We start from the raw sequence: 20,601 nt of genomic DNA, 5'->3' as shown, positions 1-20,601 counted from the left end.
AAAAGAGGAAGAATTAGGTTGGCGTGCGTTGAGTTTGGTAGTGCACGCGTAGAATTCTGGGTACTACTATCAGCTGGCACGTTCCAGAGCAGAACTAGCATACAGAGCAGGTGTCTCACAGTTATTGTGGTAAATAAAATGCTTATCCATCTTTGGTATGCAAATGCATTTTTTTGGCAAAGCATTTTGCTTAAATCTAAGTCAGCCACCTACAAGACTAAGTATAGCTTGTTTGCAGTTTACAAAGTGTTATTCCCACTCATACATTCTGCGCAAAGATGGATACATACATTGCTCGCTATTTGGCTCAAATATATGACGTCACAATTGTTATTAGTAAGTATTTTACTTATATTTGGCATGATTAAGTGAAATACTTGAATGTAATCGGAATACGAGTTTAAGCATTTTACTTAGTCAAGTTTTTAAGCACTAAGTAAAATACTTAAAAAAAGAATACTTAAAAAAAAAGAATACCAGCCCTGGATTAAATAACTAAGCATAAATGAAGAGAGATATTGCATGCTTAAAATCTGACATTCTGTAAATCTGATGGTTCAAAATTTTCAATGGTGCAACCGGTTTAAAGAGGAATGATTTAATCTTTATATTAATGAAGAAACAATGTTCTACATACCACAATTAATCTCATCATCTCCATTAATGCATGCAGACATTTCATCACAAAAAGCTGAGGCAGAAATACAGACATCTGATGAGCTACAGGTGATAAGAGAATTCCCACAATTCCCGGCTGAAAACAAAATTATAGAACAAAGTAATGAATGCATATTTGTTCATTTGCAATCATTAAAAATTATTCCTAAGGACTATTTCTTCCATTTAACCCCAATAATTTTAATAAAGAAAACTTTAATCTGAAACTATAAATGAAAATAAGATATATTTAAGAAGGTTCTAAACTATATGAAGGAATGAACAAAAAGAAATTATCAAGATACTATAGTGGGTAAAAGGCAAATGTAATACAGGTTAACTTTGAACTTTGCCCTTTTTAATACCAAGTGACTTCTGAAGGAGTAATAATATGAATGTACCACCACTGGATCCATGACCAAGTTTGGTTTCCATCCAAACAACTCATGTCAATGCTTGTCAGTAGAAGGTCCCTGCAGGTGAACTTAAATGACCTTTGACCTTGACACTACCATGACATGAACTTTATGAAGCAGAGCTGCCAACCTTATCCAGAAGCTCAAAATTCATAATTTTGAGACAAAGGGTAACTTCATACACGCCTCTTCTTCCTCTCTTTCCCGCTCTCTCCATTCTCAAACATCTTTCCTCTTTTTTCCCTTTCCTCCCTCACTTCTTTATCTTTTCTTGGACATCAGTCTTTACATTATCATCGTCAAAATATCTATCCGAATGATTCCTATGTTGATTGTGTATATTTGTATACGCATTTATATATGTATATTGTGTATATATATGTGTGTATGTATGCATGTATGTATGTGTGTATGTATGTATGTATGTATAATTATGTGTGTGCATGTACATATATGTGTATGTATATGTGCATGTATATGTATATGTGTATAATGTTACCTGCATGCTTATCACTCCCTTTTTTATTTATGTCATGAGGCATTTACTATTTATAAGTTGTTTCTCTTTTTGATGAAATACTGTTTTTGTTTATCTGCCTATATTCCTTGAATTGTATATATTTATTTTGATTATTTTGTACTTCTTGTTTTGAACAACATATTAACGAATGCCAATGACGTTCTAATAAATTCAATTCAATTCAATTCACGCCGCTCAGTAAATTTCTTTGAAGTAGTAAGACAAGATGCATGATACAGCATGTTTACAAAAAAAATGGCACACATATCTAAGTAAATAATGTCCTATCCTTTGTTGATCTCTATAGCAGATTGATGTTTTGCTGTTTTTCTGTGTTGCTTAATATGATGTGCGCACATGGCAACACAATTTCAAACTTTACCCCAGGACCAATGTGTGCTCTAAATTTCACAAGAATTGGTTAAATTGAGGAAGTCATTCAAAACGCAAGATTTGCAATGGACCGACCGACCGTAAACTGATTCCCATATATCTCCTTCAAATTTCATTTTCACACAATCACATGTGCAGCGATGTAAACAAAGAGTCACAATCATGCATGTAATGGCCCACCTATGAATAAGTTTGCCTCAGCACAATGTACAGCATTATGTGTGTATCAGCATTTTTGGTAATAGAAGTAGTAAGCGTAGTGGCATAAGGTGTTAAAAGCGTAATATTTATGACTTTTCTTTATAATAGTTGGCAGCTCTGCATGAAGGTAACTCAGTGCATCTATGAAACAAGTTTGTTCAATGTCTGAACATATATGACTTGAAGAATTAGTCACAGAGATTCTTGCGGATGACGAATGACAAATGGACACCATTTGGATCCCTAGGAATCGCCTTCTCCTCTCATGGGCATCAAATCATTTGATTCTGTTTCCTGCTTTTGATAATAATATTGGCTTTTTGATTAGTTTCTAGAATATCACTAAAGGTGATTCATACCATCCCAGCTGTATGATATAGCCATGCAGTTTCCAACACATTTGAGAGATACATGTAGGTCTTCCATGCCTGTACTCCAAGACCAATATTTGTGCCAAAATTCATGAGCATGCACTTCTCAAAAATTGAGGAAGAAGTTCAAACAACATCACGTTTAACTAATTTTTGCCATACTATATTAATATGGTAATACAAGGGGAAATATATCACACCCTTCTTAACCTCATGACCAATATGTCAGCAAAATTTCATAAAAACTGAAAAAAACCTCACATTTTAAACAGACAAACCTACCATCCGTCTACCTGACCACCCAACCAATATGCTGATTCTAATATACCACTCACAAAATTTGTTTGGCAGCAGGATAAAAATATCCTATATAGAACTACAGGAACCACCTTAAGATCGCTTTTATATCAGAAAAGTTATATTTAATATATCAAGCAATAGATCCATGTAAACCTAACATACATGTACACTTCCTCTAACCTACCTGGTTGATCAGAAGTTGATATTTCAAGGAAGAATCCCTGTCTTGTAGTACTATAGTCACTAGTGAAGCTGATAAAAGCTTTATTCCCAGGCAGAAGAACTTGTAAACTCCTATCATAAGACCCTGTAAACTCCATTAAGAGATTGTTGAGGTCAAAGGTCAATCCCTCACCAATATATAGAAAATCATATTCAAGTTCTGTGCTGATGCTTGTTGCGTTTATGATGATGCGATAATCTGAAGGTGCTAATATGGTCCATACCAGGTTAAGATTGTTGTCATAGTTGAAAGGATATCCAGGTGATGTCAGATTGTATATTTCTCCAACCGAGAGTGAAATATTAGCTAGATTAGGATTGAAACAAATTTAACTATTAAACATCTATAGTTTTTCAAAAAGAGATTTTCAAGTGTTTGACGGTACAAATCCAATTCAAAACAAAATTTGATTGAGTCATTAATTTCATTGGTCTCTGATGTATAAAGATTAAATGCATTTTATCAAATACAAATTAAATGACAGTTTGCATTAGGAAAATGAAGCATTTATGTGAATGAAGAAACTCACTGATTTAAGGATAAAACACTCAATAAACTAGAAATTTAACTTGTCCAAAGGACACAGAAAGACACAGATGCTCCCGCTTAACGCGATCAGAAATTCATTCAATACTATTGAACTTAATATCGTGCATATATACCAATAATTTACTGATTTACTAAGTTACTATTCAGAAACCAACTTGCATATATAATGAGCTGTGACCTTTGACCTGCGGACTTCGCAATCGAACTTAGCCTGTATTTTGCTGTCATCTGCCTATATACACACTCCAGAATTCTTTGAAATCTGTTGATTATTTCCTAAGTTACTATGCAGAAACCAACATGCATAATAAGCTTCAACCTGTGGGCTCCGAAATCAAACTTAGCCTGTATTTTGCTGTCATCTACAGAGTCACCAAAATTTTTTAAAATCTATTGAATATTTCATAAGTTATCATGCGGAAACCAACTCGCATATTTAATGAGCTGTGACCTTTGACCTGCGGACTCCGAATTCGAACTTAGCCTGTATTTTGGTGTCATCTACCTACATGTACACACCCAAACTTCTTTAATCCGTTGAATATTTCATACATGTAAGTTATCATGCGGAAACCAACTCGCATATCTAACGAGCTGTCACCTTTGACCTACGGACTCTGAATTCAAACTTAGCCTGTATTTTGGTGTCATCTACCTACATGTACACACCAAAAAAAATTTAAATCCATTTAATATTTTTTTAAACCAATGGGGGGATGGAAGGAAGGCTGGAAGGCTGAATTCCAATAACCCTTTACAAAAAAATTACATAAAAATACATTCAAACATCAAATTAAAGATCTCAATTCACACCAATTCTACATCATAAGAAACAGCAAAACACATAGAAATGTTGTTTATCATGTTGAGGATACATGTATTACATTATGACATGCATCCCCATCATGTTAAACCGAAATTGAAAACAGATTTAAAAAGTACAATTTTGGGACAAATAAATCCAGACTGAAGAGAAAACTGTAAGCTTGGGCTTCAGCATAACAGTGGCATGATTCCTTTTTGTATTCACTAGGGCAGTTAATAACACAAACAATTCTAATGGTATTAATAATCTGACCAAAATAGACCATACTTCATGTACATTGAATAAATAAAAGAGTAAATCTTGACTTCTCAAAGAAAAAAAGGCACCACTTTCAAATTGGTGCCATGACTAATAACTCCTAAAAAAAGAACCTGACCATCATATCGCTTGTGAGGAAGATTTTACTGATCCTTTTCTCTCCCTTCTGCTGGAAGAAAAAAATATTGATTTTACATGTTTACGTGTAAACAATGTAGGTGATCTCCCACTAGGTGCTTTTGAAAGCAAATGTATTCAAAACAAAACTCTGAAACTACCCAGACAAATGGGGCATCAATCCATACAGAAATGCATGGTTGTACAAGAAGAAATTGATTAACCTACCACATCCAAGTTCATCTGAATTATCAAAACAATCCATGACTCCATCACACTTAGATCCTACTGGAACTCTCTGGTCTGCGTCACAAGATTCAGATACTGGAGAAAAATCAATTTTACAATGACTATTTTGAGGGATAGATATCATTTGGAAAAAATACTGTTCCTCTTTCAAATTATAATATATTAGGGAATGAATGTCAAGTTCATATAGAATTCATACCATATATTGGTATCACAATCTTTTAAGAAATAAAAAGGAATACTGCTATCATAATGTCTATTTCTGCTACTTCTTCTTAAGCTGAATACAACAACAGCGACAAGTGGTAGCATCATTACTACCAGTACCACAACTACTACTACTTCTTCTACTACTGCTACTACGTGGACTTCTACTCCATCTACAACTATTTCTGCCACCACTAATTCTACTTCTTCTACTACTAGTACTACTTATACAAATAATAAGCACATCTTGTATACCATTGCATATCACATTATGATTGTAAGGTCTCTTGTAAGGGAAGAAAATATTTACAGTGAACAAGAGTGTCGCTAGGCGAGCACATAATACGCCCGCCTGTAACGTGGTAAATAGAGTTATTGGTCAAGCAAGAAAAGTGGAAGGTGGCAACTTCACCTTTGACCTTCTGACCTCAAGATCAATAGGCTTCATGGGATCCATTCTAGTATCATACACATCAAATTATATTAGCCTAGGTTAAGTTAATAAACTAAAGTTATCGATCACGTTTACACGGACTTCATAAGGGTATTAGAGGAAAACATGTCAGTGTGACCTTGACCTTTGGACCTCAAAATCAAAAGGCTTCCTGGGATCCATGCTAGTATCATACACACCAAATTATATGAGCCTAGGTTAAGTCAAACTGAAGTTATCGCGTTTACAAGGAAAAATAAATGGACGGACGGACACCGAGCGTGATACCATACATGTAGTACGTCCTGTCTAGGACGGGCGTATAATAAAAAACATTTCAAGGAATAAATTTGTGCCAGCTACCCATTTACCTCACCTGGGTTGAGTGCAGCACAATGTGGATCAATTTCTTGTAGAAGGAAACTACGCAATGGCTGGGATTAACATGTAAACCTATGACCTTCTTTTTCAAAATCAAGAGACTAATTGACGAGGCAGCAACACTCAACTTCTAACTTACTACTACTACTACTACTACCACTACCACTACCACCACCACCACCACCACCACCACCACCACCACTACAACTACTTACTACTACTAACTACTACTTACTACTACTTACTACTACTTACTACTACTTACTACTACTTACTACTACTAACTACTACTAACTACTACTTACTACTACTAACTACTACTTACTACTACTTACTACTACTTACTACTACTACTACTACTACTACTACTTCTACATCCTACTACTGCTGCTGCTGCTGCTGCTGCTGCTGCTGCTGCTGCTGCTGCTGCTGCTGCTACTACTACTACTACTACTACTGCTACTGCTACTACTACTAACAACTACTAATACTACCATTACTATTATATCCCTTACTTAAAGGGGAATCCAACCCAAATAAAAACTTGTTTTCATAAGGAAAAGAAAAATTTGACAAGTTGATAGGTGAAAGTTTGAACAATATTGGATAAACAACAAGAAAGTTATGAATCTTTAATAGTTGTAAATAGTGGTAATCACTATACCCATGGAGACAATTCAAATTGGCCGCATATGGGATGTCATAGTGATGTAAGGCAAGGACTACATAGAGTAAATCCTGTATAGTGATTGGTTCAAGTAGATCATGTGACCTAATATATTTCAACTATGACGTTGCGTGACGTCAGACCTCGATATATTTTTGGATATATCGAGGTCTGACGTCATTATTTCGCAAAACTGGATATCTAGCTAAACTCTCGGGCGCACCGGCCAGCGCGCTCTCTCTCCCGGGCAAGTCCAGCGATGCGTCGGCGCAGGCACTAATCTGTGTTCCGCTGAGCGCGGTGGCTCGGAGAAAAGTAGGTAATTCAACTCAAGTAACCGGACTTTGCAAGCTCAACACATAGATTTTGGTTGTAAATTATCAAAAGTAGGATATAAAACAAATATACCAGGCGTTTCATTCGAAAGCATAGTGGGAATTATTAATCCTCGGTTGGACTGGCAAAACTACCCCTCGAGAAAAATAGTAGGTTTGCCAGTCCAACCGAGGATTAATAATTCCCACTATGCTTTCGAATGAAACGCCTGATATATTTGTTTTATATCCTACTTTTAATAATTCATAACCAAAATCTATGCGTTGAGCATGCAAAGTCCTGTTACTTGCGTTGAATTACCTACTTTTCTCCGAGCCACCGCGCTCAGCGGAACAGAGATGCGCTGACGCATCGCGCTGGACTTGCCCGGGAGAGAGAGCGCGCAAGCCGGTGCGCAGAGATATCCAGTTTTGTGAAATAATGACGTCAGAATATTGGTATATCCAAAAATATATCGAGGTCTGACGTCACGCAACATCATAGTTGAAATATATTCGGTCACATGATGCTATTTGAACCAATCACTATACAGGATTTACTCTATGTAGGATATAAAAAACAATATACTACCTGGGTTATATTTAGATTACTGCCCCACGGGAATGGGTACTTAGGAGAAAACCACAAATCCCTGATAATAAAGTACATGGCCTATGGAAAAGTTGTCCTTGCCCCTTGTCATAATTTACTTACCCAGTTGCCAATTTGAAATCTACATAGTATTAGTGATCTCAATTTAAAAACAGCTATAACTTTCTTATTGCTTGTCCAATTTCTTTCAAACTTTCACCATTCTGTTTAATTTATTTTTCTCCTTCCCAACACAACATTATATGGCCAAGGCTGGATTCCCCTTTAAGATTGTCTCATTGAGAGTGTACACAAGAAGAAAAAGCATAGTTTTACTACGAAAAACGTTTGCCATTAAATAGTTCATTTTCCTTGCTGACGTCACGCATAGTCCATTTTTTCCCTAGGGGAAATATGAACTATACATTTTTTTTCGACCCCCCTCGATTCGCGAACTGTGCGACGCGCTAGCTGGCTAGTACCACGCGCTACGTGCATGCTACGGGAAAGTTTCGGCGAGCTGCGCTGGAACGGTATGCTCTAATCAAGAGCCCTTGCACTTGCAGAAACTGCCATCTTTTGATCGCTATATTCTGCAACTTCATACAGGATAATTAAATTGTGAGAAGCATGACAAAGTGAGTCAATTAAGATCCGACGTAACTAACGTTAGCCGGCCAGCGCGTTGCAATTTGACTTGAGTGAAAAAGCAGCAGGAGCGCAACTCAGCGGACCTCTCATTAACCGGAGTCAGGTAGAAGCCGCGCGCAGCCTACCCAAAAGCTGGATAGCATTAGCTCAGGCGCTAGGTCTAGACCGTCTTTTTTTTTTTTTAGCCAGGTCGATCTAACGTTTTGGTCCAGATTGATTACACAACAGTTCTCACTTACAGAAGGGATATAAAACAAATATATCAGGCGTTTCCTTCGAAAGCATTGTGGGAAATTATTAATCCTCGTTTGGACTGGCAATATTACTATTTTTCCTCGGGAAAAAAAGTAATTGCCAGACCAACCTCGGATAAATATTTCCCACTATACTTTCTCAAAGCCTGATATATTTGTATACTAACAACTACTACTACTATAATTACTACTACTAACAACTACTAGTATTACTGCTGCCGCCACTACTTTAACTATCATTACTACTCCTATATGTACTACTGCTTTATCATTACCAATACTATGACAATGATAGTGACAGCAGTACTTCCCATACTAATGCTACAACTACCACTATTTTCATAACGATTATTCAAGATCTATTTCGTTCTTACATCTTTAGTACCTTTGAATTTTTAACACAACCCTGCCTACTTACATTCTAATGTAATGGATGCCACTTTCAATAAGAAACCGGACCGTGAAATAGAAGAATCAGATACAAATTGAAGATATGACCTCATTCCAAGATAGTATCTCGTTGGGGCTATAGATCCAGTAAGCTCAAGGACAACAGAGTTATTAGTTGATTGGTTGTGACCAAGTCCAATGTAGAGATAGTCATATCCACTTTCCAATGTGAAGACCAAGACATCAATGACTAAAGAATGGTTAGCAGCAGCTTGGAGAAGCCATAAACACTCAAGATTATTGTTGTAATTAAAAGGGTAGTTGTCAGAAATGATGGAGTAAGGCATCGAGGAAGGAATAGTCTGAATACTATTGTTGGAGGGGCAGCTTGTGCCTAATAATCAAAAGAAAAGAAACAAAATGTCAGTTGATGAATCACTTTAATTTGCTGTCATTCAGTTCAGCATCGACATTAATTAATTGAATTTCCAACTGAATTAATCAATTTTGTATCTATCTTCTAGTAATTAACATTCAAGCAGTATGACAATACACCAGCCAGTGGCCTGTACTGTTTCCGGAAGAAGAAGAAAAAGAAACATAGTAACTTTTGTTGTACTATTATTAAAGGTAAACATGAGTGAGGCAATAAGGACATACATTTTTTTACCTAAATAAAATATATACTGGCAGCCAATCCAAGCTGGAAAATCAATAAATAGCAAATGAAAGCAACCAAAAAGATGGGTGAAAAAAATAACCACTTGAGCATCCTTTTGAGCAATTTCACATGTAATATGTTCTTGCAAAATATTTCATAACTTTGGAGAAAAAAAATTCTCAAAAGTTGAGGTAGACAAGTAAAATATCATAAAAATCATGAGCTTTTCATATTACAAATTTATCGTGCAAAATTGTGAGGTCATTTTACTCATTTTGCATCCTCACTCAAAGGATTTTCTATGGGCCAGGGCTCGCAAATTAAAATTCAACACTGTTGCCCAGAGGCATGCAAGCCCTCACGGAAAATCATTGAGAAAATTGTAAAAATCAAAAGTTAAAAACACAAAGATAGACAGAAGAAATTAAAAACAATGAAAAACAATCGATTTTAGTACCAAGATTTTGCCAGAAATAATATCCACACTAAAAAAAGTATTCTAGCAGCTTTATTTAGTGAATAATGGCCAGTATTATTTTGTGCATAAATTAGCATAATCAATTCATAGAAAACATATACATTGAGTGAAATTTTGATCAATTGAAAAGTTTATATCATATTTGTGGTTGCACGATCAGTGGCCAATATCTTAAGGGGGGGAGAGGAATAATTCTCCTCCCCCAGACAGACAAGACTAAAAACACCAGGGATTGTAAGGGTTCATGAAATAAAAGAGATAAAGTCCAGCAAAGAGACTGCTAGAAAGGACTACTTTTATAAAACAGCACTAAACCGTGTCACTCTTCTAATGCACATATAATATTTTTCAGCCTTTCTTTTTACAAACAAATTCTCTTTTAGAGACAGAGAAAAAAATTTAAACAGAAATTCCCCCTAAAAAAAGCTCTTGCATCAATATATAAATAAACCTACATGTATTATTTACATACAAAATGCTAATTCAAATAGTAACACTAAACTAAGAAATATGAAAATAATAAGACTTACCACATTCAAATTCATCTGACTTATCAAAACAATCCATGACTCCATCACAATAAGATCCTTCAATAACTCTCTGGTCTGCATCACATGGTTCAGTTACTGGAAAAAAAACAATTAGCACATCAATGATGTGGAGCTCATCCGGCATCTCGCAACGAAATTTAACACAATTTTAATTTCAGCCCAGTTGTCACTGTAGTGAATTATATTGGTGACATAATTGAGGATATAGAATTGAAATTGATGAAGAAATGACATAGAAGCAATTTTTGTGATCTATGAATAAATTTCATATAAATTAAGCATAAATAACTTTCGAGTCAAAATTTCTTAACTCTGTGTAGAACCTTAGTGAACCTCATGTAGCTCTCAGATGGAACAAAAATAATCAAAATCAATCAACAAATAAATAAGTAATTTTTGTGAGTTTTGAAAATATAAATTAGCATATTTAATGAATTTCAAAATTCTGTGTTAAAATTTTGTATCACCACCTCGAACTATTATATAAGGCAAACAAAATTGAAATTGATCAACAAATGAAGAAGAAAAATTAGTTTGTGTGATTTATGAATAAATTTTGCATAAATTAGCATTAATAATTTTCCAGACAAAATTTCAAAATTTTGTGTACAAGTTTGGTGAACTTCATGTAGCTCTACCAGATGGAAGGAAAAAAAATCAAAATCTGTCAACAAATAAAGAAGAGGCATTTTCTGTGATTTATGAATAAATTTCGCGTAAATTAGCATATATAATTTTCTACTGAAAATTTCAAAATTCTGTGTAGAAGTTTGGTGGACCTCATGAAGTTCTACCAGATGGAAGAAAAAAATCAAAATCTGTCAACAAATAAAGAAGAGGCATTTTCTGTGATTTCTGAATAAATTAGCATAAATGAAGTTTGGGGAACCTCATGAGGTTCTACCAGATGGAAGAAAAGAAATCAAAATCGGTCAACAATTAAAGAAGAAAAAGCATTTCATGTGAATTTTTAAAAATATAAATAAATTAATTTCGCATAAATAAGCATAAAAATTGTTCTGGTCAAAATTTCAAAATTCGGTGTAGAAGTTTGGTGAACCTCATGAGGTTCTACCAGATGGAAGAGAAAAAATCAAAATCGGTCAACAATTAAAGAAGAAAAAGCATTTTATGTGAATTTTTAAAAATATGCATGAATTAATTTCGCATAAACTAGCATAAAAATTGTTCTGGTCAAAATTTCAAAATTCTGTGTAGAAGTTTGATGAACCTCATGAAGCTCTACCAGATGGAAGCAAAGAATTCAAAATCGGTCAACAAATAAAGAAGAAACATTTTTTGTGAATTTTGAAAAATGCACATAAATTAGCATATTTAATGAATTTCAAAATTCTGTGTAGAAGTTTTGAATCCCCCACCTAGTGCTATCATATACCGGTAAAGCAAACGGAATTGAAATCGGACTTGAAATGGCGAAGAAGTAGCATGATGGCCCTCAACGCTTCGCACGATATTTCTGAAACGCAAGAAGATAGTGCCTCGAAATGACTGTATGACTTTTTTCTTTGAAGTCTCGCGCAACTTTTGAGACCAAATTTGCGACATACAGGTACATGTACATACCATCGCGACGTCAAATGACTTTTTACAAGGCAATGTCATGCTCAAAATGGCTCATTTTTGTACTTTGTGTACAAAGCCTATGGGAGATGATATTATTGGTCTGCTTAATCAATTTATGGTTTAATTTAGTTGTTAAATGGTCTGTAATAATTTCCATTGAAAAAAAATGGAAAAACAAAAGAAAAATAACAAAGAAATACGTAAGAAATTTTAAAAACAAAGAAATACATGAGGACAAAATTGGCTTTCGCAATTTTTCTTTGTGGAAAACTTTTAATTAAATTACAAATTAACATCTGCAAAATAAGAAAATTTGAGGTGAAGTAGGGTGTTAAATATGCAAATAATGTTTTTCATGAATAAATTTACATATTTTATTCAAAATAATTAAAACATTTATTTTCAGAAATTTCTTTTATACTAGCTTGTAGTTTATTGGTAGAGAATGTGCGTGCCAAATTTCGGCGCGATCGCGCGAACGGCGGCCGAGATCAGAAAGGGGGGGGGGGGGCATGATGGCCCCCCTGTCCTCAATACATCTCAAATAACCCAGTCCGTTTGGGTTAAAGGACTGGGCTGTTTAAGATGATTTTGAGGAACAAGGTGGGGCCATAATGAACTCCCTTCTGATCCCCGCCCCCAGCCCTTCACAGAATCGCGCCAAAATTTGGCACGCATATTCCTTACCACATTAACTATGAACAAGTACATGTATCATCTTTTTTTTATTAGGAAAAAAATATGTAAATTCATTCAATGTGAAAAACATATGATATTAGACAGCCAATTTAACTTCATATTCCATTTTTTTCCTAGATGTCCTCTCTGTAATTTCATGTCAAATTTTCAATGAAGAAGAAATGCAAAAACCGAATTTTCCCTGATACATTTCTTTCCTTTTTTTTAGCATTTCTTATGTAATTCTTTGTTTTTTATCTTTTGTTTTCATTGGAAATTTTTGCAGCCCATTCCACATTTAAATCGAATCATAATTTAATGAAGCAGTCCAAATAGAAATAAAAATAATCACCTTTTATGAATTTCATCTCCCAAAGACTTTGTACAAAAAGTATAAAAATTAGCTATTTTCGGCTTAACATTGTCCTTTGGAAAGTCAAATGGCGTTACCATGATATACTCGTAAGTCGCAAATTTGGTCTCCAAATTTGTGCAAGACTTCACACACTCATAACATACTTACATTCAAATGGAATGGATGTCACATTCAATGAGAACCCAGATCGTGTAAACAAAACATCAGATACAAATTGAAGATATGACCTCATTCCAAGATAGTATCTAGTTGGCGTTATAGATCCTGTTAGCTCAAGGACAACAGAGTTCTCATTTGATTGATTGTGACCAAGTCCAATGTAGAGATAGTCATATCCACTTTCCAATGTGAAGTCAAGGATGTCAATGACTAAAGAATGGTTAGCATCAGCTTGGAGAAGCCACAAACAGTTCAGGTTATTATCATAGTCCATTGGGTAGTTTTTAGACATGATGTTGTAAGGCATCAAGGTGGAAATAGTTTGAACACCATCTGAGGGACAGCCTGAGAAAGTAAAAAAAATACTTAGAAATAATTACAATAGTCAATATCAGAAGTAATTTGTAAAATGTACCTACATGTACTTTGCTTTGTTGCCCAGTGATAATTCTATCAATGAATCAGTTTGCTGTAAATCTTTTCAGAACTGGGAATTGTGAATTTGCTTTAAAAATGTTAATTACATCAATTTCGTACTTTATTAGTATCAAGAGCTTACAAACATTTTCTTAACAAAGTGAATGACATGAGGCATCAAGAAAACAAATAAAAATCAGCATGAGATACTTTTTTTACAATGTTATATAACCTTTATTAGTTGGTCAGTTCAATGTGTTCATTTACCAACCCTTAAAGTATTTGTAATATCACTTTTCTCTAAAATTGGTGAAATAAACTTGATATACTAACAGGAACATAACATAGTGGTCACGTAACTCCTTAGACTAGCACAGATAAGATAAGAGAAAAACAGAATGAAACTTCAATGGAGTCGCAGGTAAAATGTCACTGCCCTTTAACAAAAATTTGAAAGCCTACATTTTAGCTACAAATCTGTCTTTTTTGCAGGGCAATTGTTCTAAGTTACAATTTGTAATCAAGTACATGTAAATAACAAAACCAATGAATAATGCATCTAAAAAGGATGTACAACCCAATTTTCAATTCTTCTCTTAACCAACACATTACCCTATGGCACAGTAAAAAAAAGTTTACAATGAAATTCTCCACCAAGTTATTCATTCTCTTGCCACTATGCATTACCTTCTATTTTTGTATTTAATAACCAGATAAAAAATAATACTTAAACTAAGGAACAGACTTACCACATCCAAGTTCATCTGACTTATCAAAACAATCTATGACTCCATCACAACTAGATCCTACCAGAACTCTCTGGTCTGCATCACAAGATTCAGTTACTGGAAAAATATGAAAAGATCAATTTGGATGGATCAAGTATAGAGATTGTGTGGAGTTGTTATTATGGGGAAGGGTTTTCTCTGAAGATGAAAGGATTAGTTTATAGGAGTTGCATAAATTTGATGATACAGTATGGGAGTAAAATGTGGCATTTAAAGAAAAAGAAGAAGATGGGGATTATAGGAGAAAATGTGACAAACTTACTTGATAATCTATTCTAACCCCAATAATCTATCTTCTTTTCTATGAAGAAAGGTTTTCTCTGAAGATTAAAGAATTAGTTTATAGGAGTTGCATAAATCTGATGACACAGTATGGAAGTAAAATGTGGCATTTGAGTGTAAAAAGAGATTGGGATTTTGGAGAAAAATATGACAATATGACATAATAAACTATTCTTAACCCTTATCCTCCATTATTTGCAATAAATCAGCTGCACAAAATTGTCAACCACGCCTCTAGCTGACTTTCTACTTTCAAGTCTTGCACACTTAAGAGACAAAATTAGTGATGCCTTGGTATGTGGTTACAAAATTCACAATATTATGTACATGCAGGTAAGACCAAAAATTGCTCAAAATCATGTTTTCACTTACAAAGTCAATGCAATATGTGTTTTCAGATAATATTTATAAAATGAGTGATTTAATTTTTTTTTTATTGATAACAGTCAATTAACTTGATGCTATTTATGGCTGAAGTAATGTCACCAATGAATAATGCCCCCCCCAAAAAAAAAAAAAAAAAATAAATAAATAAATAAAAGTAAAACGATAAAAGACCTAAGAAAAAAAAATAATAATAATAATTTTGATAGCAAAATTCTTTTCATTTACAATTGTTAGGAATGCTATAAAGATAATCAGCATTCTACGAGTATATTTGTGAACAGCTACCCCAAAACCAACAAAAAGTTGCCAGAAAAAAGTTCTCAGTGAATAACCAAAATAGTAATATGGCCTTCAAAAAGCAAAAATTAAAAAAATAAACTCATCTGGAAGATAAATTATTCTTCAAAATACTGTCAAAATTGAAAGTGTACAGTTGAACGGAAAGCAAGATACAAGATTATCTTAGACACAACTTTATGTGGATTGCTTAGAAGTTTCACCGAGTTTGCAGTACTTGAGTGAAACCCGAACTTCAACATTGTTTTCCACTTATTTCTTTAAAGCTGTCTCTTAATAGTTTCTCGTGCATTCTATTATTTGTGTAGGTAATTGTAGAGCAATTATCACAAGCTACTAGTATATATTACTTTAAAGCTCAGGACCTGCTTTTTCAAACTCAATGAAAATCTTAAAATTCATCTTTGGGCGAGTTCTTTTTAGCATTGGGAATCTGGTCACATTTAGTGAAGTAGAGCAAAAAATAAGAATTTATGAATAAATTAAGATAGTTAATTCATGTAAAGTAAAATATATCAATTTTTATAAAATGCACCTACATATGTATGCCATCACATAGATCATATCATTCTCTACCATTCTCATTATCATTCTCTACCCTCATGCAAATTTGTATCACGATCACACAATCCACAGCCGAGATCGTAAGGGGAGCAATTATATACCCAGGATTAAGGTTAAAAGTTATATTTCAAAGAAACCTCATACAAGACTAAGATTTAAATCACAATTTTACAAAACAATCACCAGTAGAAATAGATAAAGACTCTCTTCATACTTACATTCAAATGGAATTGATGTCACATTCAATAAGAACCCAGATCGTGAATCAGATGAATCAGATAAAAATTGCAAATATGACTTCATTCCAAGATAGTATCTTGTAGGAGCCATAGATCCTGTTAGCTCAAGGACAACAGAGTTATTAGTTGATTTATTGTGACCAAGTCCAATGTAGAGATAGTCATATCCACTTTCCAATGTGAAGTCAAGGATGTCAATGACTAAAGAATGGTTAGCATCAGCTTGGAGAAGCCACAAACAGTTCAGGTTATTATCATAGTCCATTGGGTAGTTTTCAGAAATGATGTAGTAAGGCATCGAGGCAGGAATAGTTTGAACACCATCTGAGGGACAGCTTGAGTCTGATTTCATAGAAAGTAAACAAAAAAATGTTATATTTTGTTTGGGAAAAGCCCACCTGGAGTTGATCTTAATACCTGACATTATTTCAAAAGGCCTAATTCACTAATCTTCATCTACATAAAAGCACATGTTAGGCATCGCAAATTATCTAAACTAAAAAAAATTGTAGGACGTCTTACAGTAGGAACAACAACTCGGTTTGTGATGTTATAGGTCACATATTGTGAGGAGAAGTAAAGTGTTATGGAACAGTGTCATTGAAGTGTAAGAGAATCAAAGAAAATCATTGTGTCATAAATATTCTTAATATGAACAGACAGTACCATGGGGAGAAATACTTAACAATGGTAGATGGAATACCTTGATATATAACAACAGATCCATTAATGACAGGCAAGTCTCCAAATACCCCATTCTTTACTCCATTCTTGATAGAATCACTGATCAGTTGTTGAGTAGCCATCAAAGGATTGGTGTCATTACTTTCTATCAAACTATTCAGTTGAACTTGGAAGTGCGTAGTGATGCTTCCATTCCTTGAAAAAATAATAATAATATCTCTGGATATAGTTATATTCATATAAATCATCATTTTATCCCATGAACCAGAAGCACAAAATCTTAATAAGGAGAGCATATTTTTTTCATGTATGTAATTTGGGTTGGTTACATCATATTAAGTATCTTATTAAATGTACCACAGTACAGTTTACATACCTGAAACCTGTGACAGTTGCTCCAAAATACAGAGGTCCTAGTGATTCAAAGACAGCATCCATCTGTCATGGAAAATAATACCATAAGGATAACATAACAAGCCAACTAGGAATGACTTAATTTTTAAAGAAAATATCCATTCCAGTCACAACCTTGTGATTACAAAAAAGAACATCATTGAATTTGAAAACACAATCTATTGAGGAATGGAAAAATTCTAGACAACTGGCTTTCAACACAAACTAATCAAAATATTTCATTATTTCAGAGTTTAACCCCAACCCCTACCAGATTTAAGTATTAACCATTGCCAAACATGTTGTCATTAATAATAATAATAATGATAATAATAAAATTACATTTTTATAGTGCATAATACACAAAGTCTCTATGCACTTCACATAAATATCTCAACTAATAATATACAATATGGTCATTGAAAAGAATAGATTGCAATAAGATTAAATAATTCAATAATTATACAGCATGGCATGCATTCTAAACATGAATTAAAGTGGTTTGGTTAAAAAAGAACTAACTCTCTATGAGAAGGAGGCCTACATTTTAACTTGCCATTCTCGTAAAACTGAGATGTTAAAAAGTTTCTTGATTATTTTTCATGCAAAAGAAAGAGTCTCGTATTCAAAACTATGTACACAGTCATGTATCATGCAATATGAAGATTATTCATTATCCAGGAGTCGCCTTGAAGAAACAACGTAGAAATTAACAAAGGTCTGTTGTAGAGAATATATTGGATCCATTATCATTAAGAGACCATTATTATTAAACAAAAAAATCCAAAACATAAAGGTATTATTTGGACAGTAAATATGCTTTACAGCATGTGATAACAACAGGTACATGTAGCTAACCATATTGTGCTCCATATATCTGAATGTATCCCCTAAATGACCATTGAACTTATATCCATAAACTAAAGTATTCAAATGTCATTAGAGCAAGTGTTCTTCTGTTATTTCATTAGAATATTATCTATTTTACTTAAAATATTTATTTCATTTAAAGGTATTATTTGGACAGTAAATATGCTTTACAGTATGTGATAGTGAAAGGTGCAGATACTGCTCCTTATATTTAACTGAATGTATCCCCTAAATGACCATTGAACTTGTATCCAAAGAGAAAGTATCATGTTTTTAGAGCAAGTGATCTGTCTGTGATTTCATTAGAATGTTTTCTATTTTACTCAAAATAAGAATATGTATCATCCTGTTCAACTTACACCATCGATAATGCTTGAAGTTGTATTCTGGTATAGTACTGTAGAGGGGTCATTCAGATCAGATGAAAATATACCAGCTATCATAAATGATCCATCGATTGAAACTGAAATAAAAAGTTCAACATACTTTTATCATGGTCATGCTGTGAAAGATTTTGGTAAAAACACATTAATGAATATTATTACTAGTCATTTTATAAAGAGCAAATAAAAAATCTACTGCCATTTCCAGATATTGACATGAAACACCCAAACTTCAAAGTGCTTCCATACTACAGAACAAAATGAATTAAGTAAAATATGATTAAAGACTTATAAAGTATGTATCTCCATTCCTTTTATATGTGTGACAATCCTGAATTTTTTTGTCTTCTTGTACAGTATTACTCTCAAATTATTATAGATTGTCCAGTTAGTGAAAAGGAATAAAAAGTAAGAATATTGGGGGTCAGATATTCAATGAATTTGAATATTTCATGCAATTACCTGCTGTATATAAAGTTCTATTGCAATACACATTCTTTAAGTCAAGAGATACAGGCAATTTCAAATCAATTATTTTCTCAACTCAAGCAGTCAAATTTCACACCTCCACCAAGGCCACATTTTGGGGGGACAAATTTAATATTTAAATTTGCACACTACTTTCAGGATATCCAATCCGACTATCAGTCCAATATGCATACAAAAACCATGTTTAAATTTGATTTACTTATTATATCTATCAAGTTAAACAAAATATGAGCCATTTTCATTCTTGATGACCTGTGACCCCAAATCTGATGACATCATCAATGTCACATGGATCATATGAATATAACAACAGGTTGTAGCATTGTTGAACTATTTATTTGTTTATTGACCTCTACAACTTCAGACCTTATGACTACTAAATATAACCAGATCCTTTTAACCCCTACATCAGAGAGCAAGTTTGAACTTTTGAATTGTCAAGTCTTCTTATTTTGCTAATAGGTCTACAATATGAGCAAGTTGTAACATTGTTAAAACGTCTATGTGTAGATTGACCTCTCCAAGTACAGACCTTCTGACTGCTAAATATTACCAGAACCTTGTAACCCCTACATCAGATAGCAAGTTTGAACCTTTGAATTGTCAAGTCTTCTTATTTTCAGAAGGGCAATTTTCTTTCATTTATTCATGTGTGAGACCTTTGACCCAATGACCCCCAAATCTGATGAAAACAATATCATTCCCATATGCATACATGAGCCAAAATCGTAAAGTTGGTATTTTAAACTTACCACATCCAAGTTCATCTGAATTATCAAAACAATCTATTACTCCATCACAATCAGATCCTATTGGAACTCTCTGGTCTACATCACAAGATTCAGTTACTATAGAAAAATGAGAAAGGGTGAATTTACAAACTATATCCCTACTTTTTTATTATACACCCTAGACCAAGTTATCTCAGGCATTAACAGGTTACAGTAATCTGAGTTTACTTCAGTTAGAAATAGTGATATGGATCCATCATTTCAGCCTCGATCACTACATTCATACACTGTATCTTAAATTCATAGGTATCTACAAATGTAGTTGATCTGAAAAGCTGCAAGACGGGTAAATGTTGCCCAGCTCCTTTCCAAGGTATAGAGAAAGGATACAAAATGGGCCTATTTCAACTGCAACTTTTTACATTTACTTTTAAATCCTAATTGACGAAAAAGGTCATATTCTTATTCTAATCATTTAATGACTGCTACGCATTTGTAACATTCCAACGTTTGATGTTACTTAAGTGTAGTTAACATTACCAATGTTTTTATTAAAGCTAAAGAGTAAGTCACCATTGATTATTTGAGATGTTTTGTTTACTTTTATCAACTGTCACTTTA

The 20,601-nt window shown here is 33.8% G+C and overlaps 1 protein-coding gene across 1 annotated transcript in view; it reads right to left on the bottom strand.

Moving 5' to 3' along the window:
• LOC129254562 (uncharacterized) overlaps positions 1-20,601 on the bottom strand; it is a 177,994-nt gene that overhangs the window by 28,501 nt on the left and 128,892 nt on the right. Inside the window, exons 90-101 of the mRNA XM_064113465.1 lie at positions 20,002-20,097; positions 18,737-18,840; positions 17,491-17,552; positions 17,134-17,309; positions 16,410-16,772; positions 14,623-14,718; positions 13,445-13,801; positions 10,639-10,734; positions 8,998-9,363; positions 5,060-5,155; positions 3,043-3,387; positions 638-754 (exon numbers count right to left, since the gene is read on the bottom strand). Coding sequence (XP_063969535.1) covers positions 638-754; positions 3,043-3,387; positions 5,060-5,155; positions 8,998-9,363; positions 10,639-10,734; positions 13,445-13,801; positions 14,623-14,718; positions 16,410-16,772; positions 17,134-17,309; positions 17,491-17,552; positions 18,737-18,840; positions 20,002-20,097 — 2,274 coding nt within the window. The remainder of the gene's footprint in view (positions 1-637; positions 755-3,042; positions 3,388-5,059; positions 5,156-8,997; positions 9,364-10,638; positions 10,735-13,444; positions 13,802-14,622; positions 14,719-16,409; positions 16,773-17,133; positions 17,310-17,490; positions 17,553-18,736; positions 18,841-20,001; positions 20,098-20,601) is intronic.

Source organism: Lytechinus pictus, chromosome 1 (assembly GCF_037042905.1).
Source record: "Lytechinus pictus isolate F3 Inbred chromosome 1, Lp3.0, whole genome shotgun sequence".
NCBI lineage: Eukaryota > Metazoa > Echinodermata > Echinoidea > Temnopleuroida > Toxopneustidae > Lytechinus > Lytechinus pictus.
This window is presented reverse-complemented; position numbering and strand designations above follow the sequence as displayed.